Below are 23,071 nucleotides of genomic sequence, written 5' to 3'. Positions count from 1 at the left end.
GCTGCACTTTAATGCAGAGGTACAGCAGTCGCCTTGTAAATCGGTATCGACACTCGACGTGCTATGTGAGCAAAGTACAAAAGTTTTTCAGAGTAGTGACGTGCAAGGAAAAGACCGAAGTAAACATGACTCACTGATGATTGATGAAGATGAGTTATCACTGTAACTAGTTTGGAGGTATAAAAAAAGCATAGTGTTTACATGAAGACAGACCTACACCTCCCATATTGTCATTCTTTGGGTAAAAATCGATTAGGAGAAGAGCCTGAGGGTACAATGCTGTTTATGTTACTCCTGTCATTCTTTCAGTTCTCTAACTGTATCATCTCCTCACTCAGGCCCCCAGTGAAAAATTTGTACTTCAGTCCTCCATACTTATGTCAGTGCTTTATATTACCAATAAAGCACCTTCAGTCTACTTTGCTTCAGTGGCTAAGTGTCAGATTAAAAATTCAAAGTCTCAGGTTTTTATTCTCAGTCAGACCTGAGATTGCTTCTTTCTGCTTGTGCAATGACTCACATTTGCGAAAACTGAAAATGGCTCTGAGCCTCAGTGTCCAATTAAATTGTCAATTCCCATGTCAGCTGGCGAAGTAGGTCAGTTCAAAGGCTGGAGGAAGGTAAGGGTATACACCTCCAACATAGCCATGCTGAATTTGAACTTTAGGTCAAGGGCAACTTATCCTTAGGCTCGTACTCAAAATTTCACATCATTTCTACTCAATCTTTTAATAATTGTGTCATGCTAGGCATCATTTCTCTGCACATTTTATTGCATTTCTTTTGCAACACACAATAAGAAGCTCTTTTTTATTATTTTTTTAATTGAAAGGTACGGTTTCCTCCAAAAGGCTTTAGACAGAAAATATAGATGACTCTGACAAAAATTTCTTCCATTATTATCAGTTAAAGATTGGATGCAATAACATATTATACAAGAATAGCTCAGCTGACTCTTTCTCCCAAGTTTTCAGAATGTCTAATGTACATCGCTATTGAAGGTGATAACTTAAGAATGTATTTATTTCCACATATGAAATATTACTTACACTCCAAAATTCCTCCTTGTGTCTCCACCTCCCCTACACTTCTGTGTTATAAATTCCCCAAACTTTTTCAATCACATGCACCATTATTTATAGAGCAAGACATTGAGAAACAGTACTTGAAGGCACACCAGGATAAAAAAAAAATTACTGAAATTGCATTAGATAATAAATATAAATTATAATATGTGAGACTAAAATAAAATGTAATTAAGATCTAATCATTAACTATAGAAATACTTTACCAACAGCCTCCATATAGATTTAAAAAAATCATAGTATGTTCTAGATTACATATTATAGAATAGAAACTTTTTCACAGGTGGTGTCCGAAAGGATATGTATGGGAGTCTTCCAAAGCAAGTAACATCAAAACAAGGCTTCCAAGGATGCCTGGCTAGTTTGGACCTAAATGGAGAGTCACCAAGTCTCCTGCTTGATGCTGTAGTGCCAAGTACTCAAGTTGCATTAGGCTGTGAAGGTAAGGAATGTATATATACAGAGACTCAAAAAAAATTGCGCATCAAGAACTTAATGGATTTGTAAAACACAGAATCAAGGTAAAAAGATTGTTAAATAATAGCTTTGTGTCATGAGTTATGTCAAGATATATGCGTACATTGCAAAATTACATCTGCAACAAAAAGGAAATCGTAAAAAAATGTGCTCACAAACCCATTCTTAAAATTTCATTATCTCATTGAGGATAGGAAATGCTAGCATCTGCTGCAGTGTGCAAGTTGGATCGTTCAATAAAACAAAATGCTTCTTGTTGTGTGTTGGAAATGTAAGGACTTCTGCGCAGACTGAAGAGATTCCTTTGATATAACTGTACATGCTGCAGCAACATCAAGTTTTCAATTATCTTGGATCATTGGAATTTGCACACAGACTTCATAATTCCATGCATCTTCTGCAATACCGCTGTTTAATCTGGTGTCAAAGTGACATCGATATGAATAGACGCAAAAAATGCTAGTCTTATTTATTCTAAGAGGCACTCACAGTTTCGCTGGAACTAAAAGCTGCTCGAACATCTCTTCATTTCAGTTATTGCAGACTCACTCCTTATCTTCTGTGGAATTCCAGTGCCTTCCCAGTAACAATTTTTTGTACATTTGCTGAAATGTTGTTCTTGTCAGACACTACCTGTTGAGATACCTTTGTGCAGACAACTAGCTGTTCTCTTTAAATTCCTTCTGTGGTCTCCATAAGGAAGTAGCGTATCTAGTTTCTCTTGGTTTGCAAAAGATATTTCATTTCCACTTGACACACGTGAATGATACAGATGAATGGTAATTACATATCCTCTGCGCCACTTTTATAATGGGAGAAGAGAAATTTGTTAACATTCAATAGGTATAAATTTAAGTGATAGATAGTCTTTTCGGAAGGTATTTGTCTGGAGTGTAGCCATATATGAAAGACAAACATGGACGAGAAACGGTTTACATGAAAAGAGAATAGTCTCTTTCAAAATGTGGTGCTACAGAAGAATGCTGAAGATTAGATGGATAGATCACTTTACTAATGAGGAAGTACTGAATAGAATTGGGGTGATAAGGAATTTGTGGTACAACTTGACCAAAAGAAGGGATCAGTTGATAGGACACATTCTGAGACATCAAAGGGCCACCACCTTAGTATTGGAGGGAAATGTGGGTGGTAAAAATCATAGAGAGAGACCAAAAGATGAATACAGTAAGCAGGTTCAAAAATATGTGAGTTGCAGTACTTCTTCGGAGATGATGAAACCCACAAAAGATAATAACTCAAAAAATAATAACATGGAGAGTGGCATCAAACCAGTTTTTGAACTGAAGACCACCACCACCACAACAACAACAACAACGTCAGGACGCAACACTAGTTTCTACCTTACAGAATGTGTTGTATTTTCTTATTAGGATGAGAAATTGTGAGCTTCCACATAAGACAGAATTGCATTCCTGTTCGAAACAAATAAATCCTAAGTAGTAAATACTGTAATTTCTCCAAAACCGTTAACTGGATTTTGAAAAGTGAAATGCTGTTGAAGTCATCTCTTTTACAAATATGACTCTATCAGCAGAAATATGTGTAGTTCCATTTGAAAGAACTAGCTGATATGTATTTTTCTGTAAGTAATATAGTTAAAAGAGACTCTTTGTGCTTAGTAAGGATTTTTCACAGTTAATTTGAGCATACACAGGATTACTGTGTATTACATAGTTAAGGAAATATGTGAGGTGAACAGCTTAGTTGAATCATCCTTTATATACAGCAGTGTTCACTTTACAGCATCACTGGGCTTTCAACTGTGACCCATCGACTATTTGTCTCTACGAGTATCTTCTGACAGCCGCCTTTCCTGGATAGCCTGTGCAATATCTGCATTTCAGTCCTCTGTAGGTTACAACTCCTTTCTGCCTTCCTGGAAGTACACTACATCTACATCTACATGATTACTCTGCAATTCATATTTAAGTGCTTGGCAGAGGGTTCATCGAACCACAATCATACTATCTCTCTACCATTCCACTCCCGAACACCGCGCGGGAAAAATGAACACCTAAACCTTTCTGTTTGAGCTCTGATTTCTCTTATTTTATTTTGGTGATCGTTCCTACCTATGTAGGTTGGGCTCAACAAAATATTTTCGCATTCGGAAGAGAAAGTTGGTGACTGAAATTTCGTAAATAGATCTCGCTGCGACGAAAAACGTCTTTGCTTTAATGACTTCCATCACAACTCGCATATCATATCTGCCACACTCTCTCCCCTATTAGTGCCCTTTTTTGCATCCTTTCGATGTCCTCCGTCAATCCCACCTGGTAAGGACCCCACTCCGCGCAGCAATATTCTAACAGAGGATGAGCGAGTGTAGTGTAAGCTGTCTCTTTAGTGGACTTGTTGCATCTTCTAAGTGTCCTGCCAATGAAACGCAACCTTTGGCTCGCCTTCCGCACAATACTATCTATGTGGTCTTTCCAACTGAAGTTGTTCGTAATTTTAACACCCAGGTACTTAGTTGAATTGACAGCCTTGAGAATTGTACTATTTATCGAATAATCGAATTCCAACGGATTTCTTTTGGAACTCATGTGGATCATCTCACACTTTTCGTTATTTAGCGTCAACTGCCACCTGCCACACTATACAGCAATCTTTTCTAAATCGCTTTGCAACTGATACTGGTCTTCGGATGACCTTACTAGACGGTAAATTACAGCATCATCTGCGAACAACCTAAGAGAACTGCTCAGATTGTCACCCAGGTCATTTATATAGATCAGGAACAGCAGAGGTCCCAGGACTCTTCCCTGGGGAACACCTGATATAACTTCAGTTTTACTCGATGATTTGCCGTCTATTACTACGAACTGCGACCTTCCTGACAGGAAATCACGAATCCAGTCGCACAACTGAGACGATACCCCATAGGCCCACAGCATGATTAGAAGTCGCTTGTGAGGAACGGTGTCAAAAGCTTTCCGGAAATCTAGAAATACGGAATCAACTTGAGATCCCCTGTCGATAGCGACCATTACTTCGTGCGAATAAAGCACTAGCTGCGTTGCACAATAATGATGTTTTCTGAAACCATGCTGATTACGTATCAATAGATCGTTCCCTTCGAGGTGATTCATAATGTTTGAATACAGTATATGCTCCAAAACCCTACTGCAAACCGACGTCAATGATATAGGTCTGTAGTTCAATGGATTACTCCTACTACCCTTCTTAAACACTGATGCGACCTGCGCAATTTTCCAATCTGTAGGTACAGATCTATCGGTGAGCGAGCGGTTGTATATGATTGCTGAGTAGGGAGCTATTGTATCAGCGTAATCTGAAAGGAACCTAATCGGTATACAATCTGGACCTGAAGACTTGCCCGTATCAAGCGATTTGAGTTGCTTCACAAGGTATCTACTTCTAAAAAAATCGTGCTACCAGCTGTTCGTGTTTCAAATTATGGAATATTCCATTCGTCTTCCCTGGTGAAGGAATTTCGGAAAACTGCGTTCGATAACTCCGCTTTAGCGGCACAGTCATCGGTTACAGTACCATCGGCACTGCGCAGTGAAGGTATTGACTGCGTCTTGCCGCTTGTGTACTTTACATACGACCAGAATTTCTTCGGATTTTCTACCAAATTTCGAGACAATGTTTCGTTGTGGAACCTATTAAAGGCATCTCACACTGAAGTCCGCGTCAAATTTCGCGCGTCTGTAAATTTTAGCCAATCTTCGGGCTTTCGCGTTCTTCTGAACTTCGCATGCTTTTTCCGTTGCCTCTGCAACAGCGTTCGGACCTGTTTTGTGTACCATGGGGGATCAGTTCCATCACTTACCAATTTATGAGGTATGAATCTCTCAAATGCTGTTGCTACTATATCTTTGAGTTTGAGCCACATCTCGTCTACATTTGCATAGTCAGTTCGGAAGGAATGGAGATTGTCTCTTGGGAAGGCTTCTAGTGACACTTTATCTGTTTTTTATAATGAAATTATTTTGCGTTTGTTTCTGGTGGATTTGGAAGAAACGGTATTGAGCCTAGCTACAATCCCTGTATCAGTCATGATGCTCTCTATTAGCTCTGTATTATTTGTGGCTAAGAGGTCAAGTGTGTTTTCGCAACCATTTACAATTCGCGTGGGTTCATGGGCTAACTGCTCGAAATAATTTTCGGAGAAAGCATTTAGGACAATCTCGGAAGATGTTTTCTGCCTACCACCGGGTTTGAACAAGTATTTTTGCCAACATCTCGAGGGAATGTTGAAGTCCCCACCAACTGTAACCGTGTGAGTGGGGTATTTATTTGTTACGAGACTCAAATTTTCTCTGAACTGTTCAACAACTAAATTATCGGAGTCTGCGGGTCGGTAGAAGCAGCCAATTATTAACTTAGTTCGGCTGTTAAGTATAACCTCCACCCATACCAATTCCCACGGACTTCACTACAAGGTAAACCACTACTGACAGACACAAACACTCCACCACCAATTCAGCCTAATCTATCTTTCCTGAATACCGTCTGAGACTTCGTAAAAATTTCTGCAGAACTTATTTCAGCCTTTAGCCAGCTTTCTGTACCTATAACGATTTCAGCTTCTGTGCTTTCTATTAGCGCTTGAAGCTCAGGGACTTTCCCAGCACAACTACAACAATTTACAACTACAATTTCGACTGTTCCTTGATCCAAGCACGTCCTGTATTTGCCATGCACCCTTTGAGATTGCAGCCCACCCTGTACTTTCCCGAGGCCTTCTAACCTAAAAAAACCGCCCAGTCCACGCCACACAACCTCCGCTACCCGTGTAGCTGCCAGCTGAGTGTAGTGAACTTCTGACCTATTCATCGGAACCCGAAACCCCACCACCCTATGGAGCAAGTCAGGGAATCTGCAGCCAACACGGTCGCAAAACCGTCTGAGCCTCTGATTCAGACCCTCCACCCGGCTCTGCACCGAAGGTCCGCAGTCGGTTCTGTCAACGATGCTGCAGATGGTGAGCTCTGCCTTCATCTCGTAAGCAAGACCGGCAGCCTTCACCAAATCAGATAGCCGCTGGAATCCAGAGAGAATTTCCTCAGATCCAAAGCGGCACACGTCATTAGTGCCGACATGTGCCACCACCTGCAGCTGGCTGCACCCTGCGCTCTTCATGGCATCCGGAAGGACCCTTTCCACATCAGGAATGACTCGACCCGGAGTGCACACGGAGTGCACTACTAGCCATTAAAATTGCTACACCACGAAGATGACGTGCTACAGACGCAAAATTTAACTGACAGGAAGAAGATGCTGTGATATGCAAATGATTAGCTTTTCAGAGCATTCACACAAGGTTGGCGCCTGTGGCGACACCTAAAATGTGCTGGCATGAGGAAATTTTCCAACCGATTTCTCATATACAAACATCAGTTGACCAGCATTACCTGGTGAAACGTTGTTGTGATGCCTCGTGTAAGGAGGAGAAATGTGCACCATTTCGCTTCCGACTTTGATAAAGGTCAGATTGTAGCCTATCGCAATTGCAATTTATCGTTTCGCAACTATGCTGCTCACGTTGGTCGAGATCCAATGACTGTTAGCAGAATATGGAATGGGTGGGTTCAGGAGGGTAGTACAGAATGTCGTACTGGATCTCAATGGCCTCATGTCACTAGCAGTCAAGATGACAGGCGTGTTATCCGCATGACTGTAACGGGTCATGCAGCCACATCTCGATCCCTGAGTCAGCAGATGGGGATGTTTGCAAGACAACAACCATCTGCACGAACAGTTCGACGATGTTTGCAGCAGCAGGGACTATCAGCTCAGAGACCATGGCTGTGGTTACCCTTGACACTGCATCACAGACAGGAGCGCCTGCGATGATGTACTCAACGACGAACCTGGGTGCATGAATGGCAAAACGTCGTGTCTTCGAATGAATCCATGTTCTGTTTACAGCATCATGATGGTTGCATCCGTGTTTGGCGACATGGCAGTGAGCGCACATTGGAAGCATGTATTCGTCATTGCCATACTGGCGTATCACCCGGAATGATGGTATGGGGTGCCATTGGTTACACGTCTCGGTCACCTCTTGTTTGCATTGATGGCACTTTGAACAGTGGACGTTACATTTCAGATGTGTTATAACCCGTGGCTCTACCCTTCATTCAGTGCCTGCAGAACCCTACATTTCAGCAGGATAATGCACAACTGCATGTTGCAGGTCCTGTACGGGCCTTTCTGGATACAGAAAATGTTCGACTTGTGCCCTGGCCACCACATATTCTCCAGATCTCTCACCAATTGAAAACGTCTGGTCAATCGTGGCCGAGCAACTGGCTCGTCACAATACGCCAGTCACTACTCTTGATGAATTGTGGTATCGTATTGAAGCTGCATGGGCAGGTGTACCTGTACACGCCATCCAAGCTCTGTTTGACTCAATGCCCAGGCGTATCAAGTCCGTTAGTATGGCCAGAGGTGGTTGTTCTGGGTACTGATTTCTCAGGATCTATGCACCCAAATTGCGTGAAAATGTAATCACATGTCAGTTCTAGTATAATATATTTGTCCAATGAATACCCGTTTATCATCTGCATTTCTTCTTGGTGTAGCAATTTTAATGGCCAGTAGTGTATTTGTGTCCATGCTTTCTGAGGTATTCTGTTGACACAGTCTGTCTCATATGGCCATGTGTTTTGTTTCTGTTCTATGTTTTGTTTCCTTTCTAACCACTGCAGCAACGCTGAATCTAATCCAATCATTCAGTTGGTGTCTTACTTTCTTAACATGTTTATTATTTTCATTTTGCAAACTCACCACCCATACATCATTTTCACGATGTGGAGTATTTCATTCATTGTCTTTGTCAGTGTCAACGTTTTGGCCACATTTGATGTGGCTCTTCCCAGTAAACACTTGGACAGTCACTTCATTGCAATTCTGCAACATAGTATTTCGTTAATGAGTGTTAGTTAGGGCCATAAACATATGTATGCACTTTGTTCACTGCTATTTTGATGGACATTTTACGTGGCAAACAATGGCTAGTTTGGGAAAGGGCATAGCCCAAAACCCAACTAGGTAAATGGCCATTTTAGTTGCAACTCTGGCTGCCTTTTTTGCATCACAATCTAAAAATGAGTTGTTGTCTCACTATACTCAGCACACTGGAGTTATGCAAATAAAAATTGTATTCAACTATAATTATTATTTTGTACTCTGTAGAACAATCTCCATCATGATCAAAGGCAAGAGCTTTGTGTTATTATTGATAAGTGTGAAAGCTATTGCCTGTGAGCCATACAAATAAATAAATAAATAAATAATGTGAAATCTATTTATGAATCACAGCAACATGTTTTATATAACTTCAATAAAGTATTAAGGTGATGTTTAATATGTTCTTGTTCTGCATATTTTTTAATTTTACCTTCTTTTTTAGGAAATTGTGTTTTCTAGTAATATCTGTATTTTTGAATTATTTTTTCTACAACATTCCTCTGATTCACATTACAAATCAACAATATTTGAATAAACATTGAAAATTTCCCATTTTGCTTTAAATACTGTTTATGTTTAAGTAAGGAAGGTACTATGTGCAACAAAAATGTTACATAGGTTATGTGGCCCTTATGTATCCTCACTCAGTTTCAAGGCAGATCACAGCTTCTGGTTTCTAAGGCAAACTAATAAGATACTGGTCACATATGTAAACAAAACAATCAACACGTAACACCCAATAGGTATGCTACACATCTAGTGTACAGGTAATCTTAACTGCCGAAAGCTATTAGGAAAACTATTGTAGTCGATGCTTACCTGTGATAGAGTATGGCAGCCTACTGTAATTTTTCAGCTCTACCCAGCATTAATGAAGAATGTTTCAAAATCATTTGGTGTGAATTATTTTTGCTAATATCTATAATTCTACCCAGATGAGGCTTGACAACAGTCCATCCTGCAACCAGCTCTGCATTTATTTTGTGACATGTTAACATAATCATCATTTGCCTTGCACTTGTTTAATATGACTTCTGCATTGTGTTTGTTCTTTAGCCTTATTTACTTTGCTCTTTCTGCTATTTTATTCTTTGATTTGTCATAGGAAATCATTAAGAGTGTTCTAAGCCTTTCTAGATCACATGTGAACTAATTATCCACAGATGTGAGGCCATGTATCCTGGTAGTTCCCTTATTTTTTCTCACTACTTTAGGGCAAAAAGTTTTGAATGTATCTAATAGCACACTGATGAATAACGTATATGCATTTTCAATATGAGTACTTTCAAGCAGAATGCCATTCCAGTATGTCATCTTTAATTGCAGTCTGAGGATACAGGCCTTTTATTTTTAATTTTAAAATGATATCTTTATGGTCTAATACAAAATGTGTTTTGAAAAATCCCAACTGAGACTGATTCATCTCAGCATCAATAATCACATTATCAAGGCAGCAATTTGTCTTGTTGAGTTACCATTAATACAGTACAGGTTATGTGATCTTATCATATTGAGAAAATTAACTTGATTAGTTGTTATTAGCATTATGTCAGTATTTAAGTATGTCACCAAAAATTACAATCCTATTTTAGGCCATTTCTCAAAGTGTAGCATAATTTCCTGTAAGCCCTGCACACTTAAATATCACTATCTGGTGAGCAGCATAAGACACAGTTATGAGTTTTGACATGGGCAGTAGCATTATTACTTTTTCCAGTACATTTTCTATATCATACAGTAAGGGCAATGTAATGCAAGTCTATGCACCCCTCCTCCCATAGTTTTATGTTCATTACTTAGTCAAAACCTGTAAAACATATAACTGCAGTTGATCTTCTCTTAGCCAAGGATTATGAATAGATAATATGATATTCTTGACAAAATTGTGGAAATGATACATTGTTACTCACTGTGTAGGGGAGAAGTTAAATCGCAGATGGGCACATCAAAAATACTGCTACACATGTGAGCTTTTGGCCAAAAGGCCTTCTTCTAAAGTAGAAAATACACAAAAATGCCCACACATTCACACAAGCGTAACTCACACACACACATGGCCACTGTCTGTGTCAGATTTGCAAATAAAGGCTCAGTATGCTGAGACATTGTCCAAAAACAGTGTATGTGTGAACTGTGCTTGCATGAATATGTCCGCGTTTTCTACATTAAATGGTGGCCTTTGGGTCGACAGCCCACACGTATAGCAGTCTTTTGTGTGCCTGTCTGTGACCCAATGTCTCCTCTATGTGGTGACTAGCAATCTATCATTTTCATAATATTGTCAGTATTTCATCCTGGGTTTTCCATTATTTCATATGAGACTCTCGTTCATTCCTCACAAAATACAAGACCACCAGTTTTATTTTTTGAAGGCCTGATATTTATGTGGGCAAATATTAATCAGTCTTCCTCATAAAGTGTTAGGTCTGGATTCTTCTGTAGCAGCACATTTGCTCACTTTGCTCGTACATTCTTCTGCCACTTGCAGATTGTGTACTTACATCTAAGCCTAGTTTCCTGATTACACTGGATCCAGATAGTGATGATGAAGTGGTTTCCCTAATGTCAGCCATAAAATATCACTGCTCCTCTCTAGAACTTTTTGTGCTCTAGAAAACACACGTACAGTAGCTTGTTTGCTTTCACACACTTGTTCTTATTTTCTGCTTTTACAGCTTGATTGTTTTCATATACTGACTGAGCACTTACTTTTAGTGCCTTTGAAGCTTGACTGTTTTTATACATGGACTGGGTACTTGTTTTTAACTGATCCACATAGGCTGGAGATGACAACTTGTCATTAATTGACACACATGTTAATGATTAATGAAAGTGACCTCAGCTTATTGTAACACAATACATGTGTAACAATACAGCTGAGATGGTTTTCATTAATCATTAAAACTTGCCATTTATATGGGTGGGTGGTGTGCTGACAGTTTCTGATGACTTTCTTCTTTTCTGAGGAGAAGTGGACTGGGTAATGGTTTCACTTCTCATTATCATCTGAACAGCATGTCCAAAGAATGTTCCATTACATGACTGCTGTTTATTGAACAGACAGCTAGTTTTGTCAGTGTTGACTTTAGCCATGTGCACCTAAGACAAGCAGCAATACCTCTGCATATTTTCTGTTCTTCCTCTTGTGTTAACACACATCCCGTGTTTTGTGTAGTTTCTCTTTGCAAAAGTTTGTTCATGTCAGTTACAATGATGCTGGCACATGCATGTGCTAGATCCAGTATAAAAAGAGATTGTACACAGTAGTAGCATTCTTGCAACTAATCTCTGTATACTCATCTTGAAATCTTTTTTGCTTCTGTTACTGTCATTAAAATCTGCAATAACTTTAAAATGATAGAGCACAGCAATCAGTCATCCTTTTCTCACAGTACTTATTCAGCAAATCTGGATTTTTGGGTAGTGCTTAGTCATTATCGATGCACCATTTTATCGTATCGAAGCATGTTCTAATACATCACTCCCCTGTTGTTCAGGCTTCTGTGACAGTTTTTTCAAGACTACCACTAACTCATTCAAAGTGAGGTCCCTAGAGTATTTGACTGCTTCTCACATCCTGCTGATGTGCACTAGTCAGATGATGTACAATGCAAGAATTATGCACATCCATGCCCACAAGTATCGGGTAATATCAGTACCCAGTAAGTTGTTTTTATTCTTATCTTCAATCATTTCACTACCAGTAACCATTTTTTTTAATCTAGCTGAAGATCTTACCAGTATATTTTGTTGTGCCTTTTTTAGTAGTAGTATTATTTCTACGATAAGCACTCAGTTTCAGCCATCTGTGGCAAGGCTCCTGTCTCTGACCCCTGAAGACAGTGTATATCATTCTGCTGCAGCTTAGAATTGAGGCAATCATATGTTTGTATCCTGTAAAGCATGTAGGAGTTGTTACCCATGGAAAAGTTTGTGTAATGTTGTGTAACTAACATAACTGGTGAACATAAAAAATTGTTTGTACACCAGAAGTAAGCCAGTGTAGTCAAACAACTCTACACAGTTATCTCCCAAATGCTGTAAATGATTGCCAAGAGGTGTCCATCTCGTGTAAATTCCTAGGTTCCTTGAAACCAATAATTATTCTACCACCACAAAAGGTTTTCTTTACCACAGCTGCAGTGTTCCACGTTGGTAACAGATAAAAGTTTTATTTAAACAAAACTTTGTACAAGACTGTAGCCAGGATTTTGTCAAAATGGGGGTCCAATTTGTTAAAGGAACCTTAAATAGACTCATGTTTTTTTTTTTTTTTTTTTCATTTTATTCTGGAAACACATTTATTTATTTATTTATTATGTGTACATAAATTGTAATTTGTTTTTGTGGGCCCTCATACAAATAAGAATTTGGTTCAAAGAATTAAGCAATAAAAGCTTTTCTTAAAATAGTATAATGTATATCCTCAACAGTATTATATGTACCCAAATGTACAATTAAATATTTCTTTATTTTTCAACATGACAACTTTGCTCTACTGTCAAAAGAATTAAAATATGACTATAATGTATTGCCTATATGCTAACAAAACATAGCTCAGGCTTCTGACATAAATTTCACTATAGCAGAACAGAAAACACACATTGTTGTTTATGTGACATTTATTTACAAATACATCAGAGTTGTGATGGTTGGACTTACAAGAATATTACAAATAAGACATTTCACAGTAGACCACTGTTCTTGTAGTAAAACTTGAAGACACCATATCTCGCTATTCCACAAGACAGCCATCTTTATGCACAGGTATGTGGTACAAAATGATGATCATTAGCCACCTTTCAATGTATGTCTTTTAGAGCAGGGAGTCTCCAAAGGGATGTTCAGCTCAACTTCAGTACAGCTATTTTCGTTTAAGCAAGGAGGATACATCTTAAAAGGCATTCGAATCTGCCAAGAAAGAAAATAATTCAGAAGGATTTGCCTGTGACCTATAAAAGTATGGGACCAAACTCAGCATTTGTCTAAACTGAAAATGAGAAACTACATAAAACAATTTCCAAGGTTCCTGGCTTATGGTTTTGAACCACCTCACCTCCTGAATCCATGGTTTGTTAGCTCAGCACCGCAAGGCACAGAGCTACATTAGTCAGTGGAGAAATCAGAGAAACTGGTTGTTGTACATTGTTTTCAAATAAAATAAAATGTATCACAACAAAAGATGGAACTCTGATATTGCGTGTTTTTCCTTTAACTGTGCATGTTTCATCATTTGATAGTGCACCAAGGCACACACATCTTAAGATTTAATTGTGCAGATAATTTGTGGTTCCCGCTATTATAGTGTTACAAGTGAGTTGGTCCAAAGGGGCATGTTGATGCAGGATGCTGTTGGTTCAAACAAATTCAGACAGCCCACTGAAAAAATCTTGTTGAAACAAACAAACTATAGTGTGCACTGTTGTCACATCCCCCTTGTGCAGGATGGTTTTCATAATTGAACACTGTCCTGTTAACCAGATTGGGTGATATTTTGCCATTTAGACTACTAATGATACAATTTTGAGCAAATTTTTTAAAGAAAGCAACCATTGCTGTATGGGCAATGTTTTTGTTGATCAATACATGTTTTTGGTGACACAGGCAAATACAAGTGTATTTTTATTCACTAACTGTAATTTAATGTTAATTGTAATGACATTCACCACTCTGCAGTCTTGCAAAATATTGATGTATTTCAAAGTTCTACCAGTCTCCAAATAATGACTTCAGTGCTAACATTAAACACCTGGAGATAGGTAATTAGGTTATTATAGTTATTTATTTATTTATTTAGTCCTTCATATACTACATGTATAGAATATATACAAGGATATTGGACATTGTTAGGTATTTAGAAGATAAAAAAAAAACAGTTTGTATTGCATTCCTAAGCACTAGATATTAAAGTAATTTAGTAAAGTATCATACAAACAGCAAACATTAGAGGCAACATACAAAGTATAATACTCATAATGCATCTTTATTTATGTTGCTTGGCTTCTAGGTACTCTTTTCAGACTTTAAAAGCAATGATAATTAAATGTGCCTTTAGTTCAGCCTTAAAACTAATGAGTTTACCTACTGATTTCATATGGTTAGGCAAATTATTGTAAATCTTTATCCCAGTATGTAGTGTGCCTTTTTGGCACGATGATGTTCTCACCTGTTTCATATGAAGGTCAGATTTTTGCCTTGTATTGTATGCATGTATATCTTCATTTTTTAATAAGATATCTGGGTGTCTATCAATATATTGTTTGATGAAAACTGATGTTTCATTAATAAAAATGCAAGGAAGATGAAGAACTGACAGTTTTTTGAATATGGGTCTGCATGATTTCATATTGTTTAACCCTTCAATGATTCTTAATATTCTCTTTTGCATCGTGAAAAGTTTCAATATTTGTTGTTGCATTGCCCCAGAAGATTATGCCATATTTAATTACAGAATGCACATAGGAGTAGTGTACATAAACAGGCTGGCTTTGCTGCAACAAGTTTTTAAAATCTTTATCATGTAGCAGGTTTTTGCTTAGTTTTCTTTGCAAATATTCAATGTGTACCTGCCATTTTGTGTTGTTCTGGAGCCAGAGTCTCAGAAATTTTGTGCTGTCAACAGCTTCAAGAACACTGTCCCTAAGTTCTATTTGTATGTTTGGGTGGTGTCTTCCTTTTAGATTATAGAAGTTCAGTGCTACTGTCTTTTCTTTGTTTATAATTAGTTTGTTATAGCTGAACCACTGTTCTACACTGCTCACTGTTTGGATAGTGGTGTCTTTCAGTATTTCTTCTGTTTTACCACTAATAAGGAAGCTTGTATTGTCTGCAAATTGGAGGGTAGTTTGGCAATACTTGTTGTACATAAGATCATTGACAAAGAGGTGTACTTGTATTTAATTCAACTGCAAATAAGAACTGAACTGATAAACAAAACAACTGACCTGAAGTAATGATAACAGGGTACAATAGTTGGTCTTGGCTGAAGTAGGGAGAGGCAATAGCCTATAATCATGTTGATATATTAATAGCTTAAATCTATTGATGGCCTTGTTGACTGTCAATAGTGAATGTCAGTTTTTCATTGTATGATTGAAAATCAGAAAGTAAGGGCTATACAGTCCAGAACTGGCATGCCACTCAGGCAAAATTGCTGTGGGCATTGAGGCAATCATCCCACCAACACACCATGTTGAAGATACACATTTGGTAAAACTCTGTGTCCTGCTGCATGAAGAAGTCCTCAACATGTCCTTGTCTGACAGGAATCATTGATCCTTCAAGACTTTTTTAAGGAATCAGAGGCCTCAAGATTATAGGGCTTGTGCTCGAGTGTCTCCACTTGAGTCGGTGTAACATATGCGACACTTGCGATATGGAGACATGCATTTTTATGAAGCAGCCCTTGTCACACCACACCACAGTGGCAGTTTTGGACAGATGTGCTGCCTCATACTCATTCTTTGTTCTGTGATGCATATCTACCAGTGTTTGCCCTTTGGCAGCTAAGAAAAGAATAACAACACGTTGGTCCTGTTTGGACCATTTGGTAATAACATGACCAGAGTTCATGTTTCCACATTTAGTGCACACATGTCAAAAATACATAAATGTCATACTAATTGCTTGCCAACATGTTGGTACTTATAAACTCACATCAGAGTTGCGTTATGTTTCATGTATGCAGCAATGCCCTCAAATGGAAACTTTCAATCACCCCTCACATCTTTCAGTTTTACTACACAGCAACTAGGTAGTATGTAATTTCATTTAGGTGATAGGGGACCTCCCCTCTGGCTATGTCCTTGCTTTATATCTTTTACATACTGAGACAGAGAAACACCCAGTGGCAGTAGAACTTCATTATATAAACCAGCGAAAAAAGGATAGTCAATGAACTGATACAATTTCAATTAAATTAGTGATTAGTCCTAAAGTAAACCATTCTTGAAACATTTTCATTCATGTTTATATTTTCCAACTTTTTCAGGTTCCAGCAAGTGCAGTCACAATGTATGTGCCAACAGAGGAGTATGCGTGCAGCAGTGGAACTTTTATGCATGTGACTGTGATATGACATCCTATACAGGACCCACGTGTTCAGATGGTATGAAATATAACACTTCTCTTGCTTTATTCCTATCTTCATTTGAAATAATAATATCACTTAATCACGTTTTAACCTTCTAACAAAACAATATAATACTGTCACAATGCACTGTAAGATAACAGATAGAAATCATAAAACTGATGTTCTTGTATCTCACACACAAGTGACTACTGAAAGATATTGCTTTTCCAGGCCCAAAAATTACATAAAAATAAAAAGAAAGAGAAAACAGTCATGAGGTTCTCACTTTCTCTTCACTCCCTCCCTTTTCACTGCCTCTGTTTGTTTGCACATACTCAGATTCCAAACATTGCATAAAAATATAGTTATGGGATCGCTACAGTGCTGGTCTTGGTGATCTCAATTTTTATTTCATGTCACTTATTTAGACCTTAAGTGCACACACATTTTGCAAGAAAAGAGGTTTTGAGTAAGTTGCCATAGGATAGAGTCATACTTTCCCATTGCATCAGATGCCTAACATTCTTCTATATTTTTCTAGCCCTGTTACAAATAAATCTATACTAAAAACAATTGTTGAAAAACAGAGCAGTACTTGATACCCATTTGATATTCACTGCTTTCTATTAAGTCATCATCTCATTCTTTTCTTATCTTTTGGAATCCAGCAAAGGACTTTTTCAGTCCATCCATTCATCCCAGTGGTGGCCCTAGTATGTGTCAGATGAGTAGACCATGTCTGGACCAGATCATTAACTTGGTGGGCCTAACATTGCGTTCACATAATATATATGGAGGACAAAATAAAGTTTAAAACATTGATCTATTGCGCTTATGTAATTCCACCAATAAATTCATTATAACCGACATAAAATACCTTATTTTGCTTGTAGTGGAGATTAAATTCAGATCTGTATACGGTGTATTTATAGTCACTGTACACTTGTAGTTATTGTGTGCATTTATGTATCTGCATCAACAAGATAAAATTACATTGACTGACTCGATGTATTTGCAGTGTACTGAATTTTTGTTTGCCATTTTTTTTAGCCAAGATTATCATCTGGTTTGTCATGTCCCTTCGAAAATCCTATCTTGCTGCCTTTTACTAACTTGAGAAATAGTAAACAATGTTGACTTCTGTGTATAGTGGCAATAACAAGCAAAGTTTTAGTAAAAACCAGTGGAAGAATAAAACTCCCATGCATGAAACAGTTTCAAACATCTGAATATTTGACTTTAAGCATGTAAAAGAGATAAAGTTTAGGTAAGATTTTTTTTATGCTTAAAATTTATTGTAAATCAGTAAATGCCCTCATTATCAAATACTGGATGAATATAATCAGGGTAATTGTGAGGAGATGGTGAGGATACCCATCTTTTGAAATAATTACCTGCAAGAGTGTCAGCAATGGACATCACTCATTATTCTGATAACCGTTTTCTGTGCAGTGAACTTTTTTGTGAGAGATTGATTCCTCAGAATATAATAGCATTCAACATTTATGAACGAAAGTAGTGAAAGTAGGAAGCTTTAATAGTATCTACTTCAGCCACAGAAGCAATAATTTGTAGTACAAATAAAAATTTGTGAAGAATATGGGTTGTCCAGTTACATTTATCATCTATACAGTGTGAATCACCTAAAACTTGCATTGCAGATATTGCAGAAACATGAAGTGCTATTGATGTGTGGTTCTGACAGAATGGATTGGTAGTCAGGTGCTCATTTACTTCCGGTACGATGGACGTGGAGGAATTATGGGCAAATTTTAAACGCATTGTAAATCACGCATTGGAGAAGTATGTGCTGAAAAAGTGGGTTACGGACGGAAAAGACCCACCGTGGTTTAACAGCACAATTTGGAGAATGCTCAGGAAGCAAAGACAGTTGCACTCATGGTACGAGAAAGATCGGGAGAATGAGGTCAGGAAAAAGTTAGTAGAGATTCATGCTGCTGTAAAAAGAGTGATGTGCAAAGCATACAACCACTACCACTGTCATACCTTAGCAAAAGATCTTGCTGAAAACCCAAGGAAATTCTGGTCCTACATAAAACTGGTAAGCAGGTCAAAGGCTTCCAACCAGTCACTTACTAATCAGTCTGGCCAGGCAATGGAAGACAGCAAAACAAAAGCTGAAATTTTAAATTTAGCATTTGAGAAATCTTTCATGCAGGAGGATCGTACAAACATACCGCCGTTTTGTCTCGTACAGATTCCAGTATGGAGGACATAGTGATAGACATCTCTGGGGTTGTTAAGCAGCTGTATGGGTTGAAAATAAATAAATCACCAGGTCCTGATGGGATTCCAATTCGGTTTTACAGAGAGTACTCTACTGCATTGTCTCCTTACTAAGCTTGCATTTATTGTGAATCTCTTGTCTAACATAAAGTCCCGAGTAACTGGAAAAAAGCACAGGTGATGCCTGTATATAAGAAGGGTAGAAGGATGGATCCTCAAAATTACAGACCAATATCCTTAACACCGGTTTGTCTCAGGATTCTCGAACATATTCTCAGTTCGAATCTAATGAATTTCCTTGAGACAGAGAAGTTGCTGTCCATGCATCAGCAAGGCTTTAGAAAGCATCGCTCCTGTGAAATGTAACTCGCTCTTTCTTCACATGATATCTTGCGAACCATGGATGAAGGGTATCAGGCAGATGCCATATTCCTTGACTTCCGGAAAGCGTTTGACTTGGTGCCCCACTGCAGGCTCCTAACTTAGGTATGAGCATATGAGATTGGTTCCCAAATATTTGATTGGCTTGACGACTTCTTAAGTAATAGAACCCAGGACGTTGTCCTCAATGGTGAGTGTTCATCAGAGGTGAGGGTATCATCTGGAGTGCCCCAGGGAAGTGTGGTAGGTCCGCTGTTGTTTTCTATCTACATAAATGATCTTTCGGATAGGGTGGATAGCAATGTGCGGCTGTTTGCTGATGATGCTGTGGTGTACGGGAAGGTGTCATCATTGAGTGGCTGTAGGAGGATACAAGATGAGTTGGACAGGATTTGTGATTGATCTAAAGAATGGCAGCTAACTCTAAATATAAATAAATGTAAATTAATGCAGATGAATAGGAAAAAGAATCCCATAATGTCTGAATACTCCATTAGTAGTGTAGTGCTGACACAGTCACGTCGACTAAATATTTGGGCATAACATTGCAGAGCGATATGAAGTGGGACAAGCATGTAATGGCAGTTGTGGGGAAGGCGGATGGTCATCTTCGGTTCATTGGTAGAATTTTGGGAAGATGTGGTTCATCTGTAAAGGAGACCGCTTATAAAACACTAATACAACCTATTCTTGAGTACTGCTCGAGCATTTGGGATCCCTATCAGGTCAGATTGAGGGAGGACATAGAAGCAATTCAGAGGCAGGCTGTTAGATTTGTTACTGGTAGGTTTGATCATCATGCGAGGGTTATGGAAATGCTTCAGGATCTCTGGTGGGAATCTCTGGAGGAAAGGAGGCATTCTTTTCGTGAATCGCTACTGAGGAAATTTAGAGAACCAGCATTTGAGGCTGACTGCAGTACAATTTTACTGCTGCCAACTTATATTTGACAGAAAGACCACAAAGATAAGATAAGGGAGATTAGGGCTCATACAGATGCATATAGGCAGTCATTTTTCCCTTTTGGGAGTGGAACAGGGAGAGAGAATGCTAGTTGTGGTACGAGGTAACCTCCGCCATGCACCGTTTGGTCGATTGCAGAGTATGTATGTAGATGTAGATGTAAATATTGTTAACCAATCAACAGATTGTAATAATACTTAGAAATTGTATTTTTGTGCAAACATACACTTTTTTTAAATGGAGCAATGCCTATTAACATTAAGAAACCTTAAGTAGGATAAACTAGAGTGTCAGTGGCATTTGTTGCAGGATTCTAGTTCAAGTCATTTATGAGATATCATACTTTGAAAAGTTCCTACCCCAACACTTGTAATGCTGTACTGTAGCACACACTAAAGAACAAAACAATTACATACACTTATCATATGGATTACTGTCAGTAACAAGACAATTGACCATCGCAGATTGTGATCAAAATTACCACTGGCAACTGAAATACACACTTCCGGTCTGGTACACAACAACTGCTGCACACTTCATAGCATTTCAATGGAGGCTGTAGTAATACTTCATTGCATATCATTGGGTGTAGTTGCTATGTCCTTGCAGATAGTGTCTTTCAGCTCTTCCCACATAAAAAAGGCTACAGGCATCAAATCCCAGGAACAGGCCAGCTGAGGTACAGGTCTTCTGCATCGAATTCAATGATCTGGAAATAATTTGAACCACAGCTTCCTCTTAGTCTGCAAAGGAATGTTTTCTAGCATCTGTGGAAGGTGGTCTGTTAGGAGTCTGCGATATTTGTGTGTGTTCAGTGTTCCATCTGCTAAAATGGGCCTATGAACTGATGGTTCACTATCCCATACCACACATTAACACTCCATGGATGCTGACGTTCCATCTGATCGAGCCAACAGGTATTGTCAGTGGACCAGTGGTGCATGTTTCAGTGGTTTACCTGACGGTGGCTGGTAAATGTGGCTTCATAAACATGATGCATATGGAGTACCCTGTCTTAATGACCATGTACAGGACCTAACACAATTCTCATAATCATTTCCATGCAACGCTTGATGAAGAGAGGTGTGGTAGGAATGGAACCTATGTTGATGCTGGATGTGTAGGGCACTTATCTGACTCGTGCCACTTCCAAGTGCGATTGCGCACGAGCTAACATGTGGATCAACTCCAACAGCAGCAAGAACATAAATTTCCCTCTCTCCTGTCATCACTTGTTTGCTTCCATTACATTGTCTATGCATGATGCTACAACTTTCACATAACTGATTGAAGAAGTTGATAAATAATTCACAAGACGGTTGATGTCTATTGGGATATCTTGTCGCATACACCAAACGAGAAAAACTGTAATCTTCCTATGCTCTCCATGCACCATGAGTATATCAGCTTTTTCTGCATTGGTAAATTCCATCATCCACTCACAACCTACTGCTTGGACTGTCACACATTGACGGACTAGCAAGTCACAATGCACTCGTGGAACACACAAGCACATTGTAAGCAAACATAACAAAACTTTACCTAGCGACTATGCAGGTTGAATGATACAAACAAGTGTCAGCATGGAAACTTTGCACAATATAATATATAGTACATGACTCACACTTGGCTAAGCAACAAACATCATTATAATTTACCCTACTTTTAGTTTGTTAATGTCAATAGGTACCATTACATTTAAAAAAAAGTGTAATTTCACACAAAAAATTCATTTTCTAAGTAATATTGCAATCAGTTTATTGGCTAACAGTATGAGCCCCTGGCCATCTGCAAAAACTGCACATCAGTAGCAATTTCCATTTCCATTATATTTGCAATGAAAGTTTTAGGTGACTCACCCTGTATATGCAGCCAGGAATTTTGTATCCTCAATTTTTTGAATTGGTTGATCCCTGCACTTTACATTATTTCTTCAAGATTTCTTTGTGGTGTACGGGACTTCATGTAATAAGTTTTATCTGCATTTAGTGAGAGACCATTTGAAGAAAACAAATTTAAAATTTCAGTGAAAACTTTGTTTGTAGTTTGTTCAAGATTGTTGCTGGACAATTCATCAGTGAGAATGGTAGTATCATCTGTATTTAAAATTTCAGTGAAAACTTTGTTTATAGTTTGTTCAAGATTGTTGCTGGACAGTTCATCAGTGAGAATGGTAGTATCATCTGTGAAGAGGGTAAATTTACTCTTTATATAGGTACAAAGAGGAAGAGCATTAATGGAAATAAGAAATAGTAGCAAACCTAAAACAGGACCTTTTGGCACACCACAATTTAAGGCCTCCCACTCAGATGAGGCAGGTTCTCTGGATGCTTTCAGTCATTTAAGTATGACTGAAACCATGAACCAACAGTACCACCTAAACCATAATATTCTGCTTCCTTCAAAAGAATTTGATGGTTCACACAATCACAAACTTTCAAAAATCACAGAAAATACCTACATGAGACATTTTTTGTTAGCAGCTTCTGGTACTTAATTTTTTTAAAAAAATATTGCTTGGTCAGTAAGAAAAGCTGCCCAAAACTAAAACTGACTATTGTTGAAGATATTGTGAAAATTGAGGTGATCAACAGTCAATGTGTGTATGAGATTTTAAGAATCTTTGAAAGGTAGTTGAAGGGGAAATTTGGTGATAGTTTGTGACATTATTTTTATCGTCTTTTTTAAAGAGAGATATCACCACAGCCAGTTTTAGTCTATCAGGGACAATTCCTTCTTAGAGAGATGTATTGAATATGTTGCCTAAGACTGGACTTATATATTTATAACAATATTTCGATACATACAAAATCTAATCACTAAACGGTGGCAGGAGAATACACACACAAATGAGTTTAACTTGTACAATCTTTTTGAT

The 23,071-nt window shown here is 38.3% G+C and overlaps 1 protein-coding gene across 5 annotated transcripts in view; it reads left to right on the top strand.

Annotated features, from left to right (window-relative positions):
• Positions 1–23,071, top strand: part of LOC124613920 (neurexin-1) — a 2,081,056-nt gene that overhangs the window by 1,884,385 nt on the left and 173,600 nt on the right. For all 5 annotated transcript variants that reach the window (XM_047142672.1, XM_047142674.1, XM_047142673.1 and 2 more), the window contains 2 exons: positions 1,369–1,527; positions 16,522–16,638. In XM_047142672.1, coding sequence (XP_046998628.1) covers positions 1,369–1,527; positions 16,522–16,638 — 276 coding nt within the window. The remainder of the gene's footprint in view (positions 1–1,368; positions 1,528–16,521; positions 16,639–23,071) is intronic.

This window comes from Schistocerca americana, chromosome 4, assembly GCF_021461395.2.
Source record: "Schistocerca americana isolate TAMUIC-IGC-003095 chromosome 4, iqSchAmer2.1, whole genome shotgun sequence".
Taxonomy (NCBI): domain Eukaryota; kingdom Metazoa; phylum Arthropoda; class Insecta; order Orthoptera; family Acrididae; genus Schistocerca; species Schistocerca americana.
The sequence above is the reverse complement of the archived record's forward strand: the minus strand, read 5'-3'. Positions and strand labels throughout refer to the sequence as shown.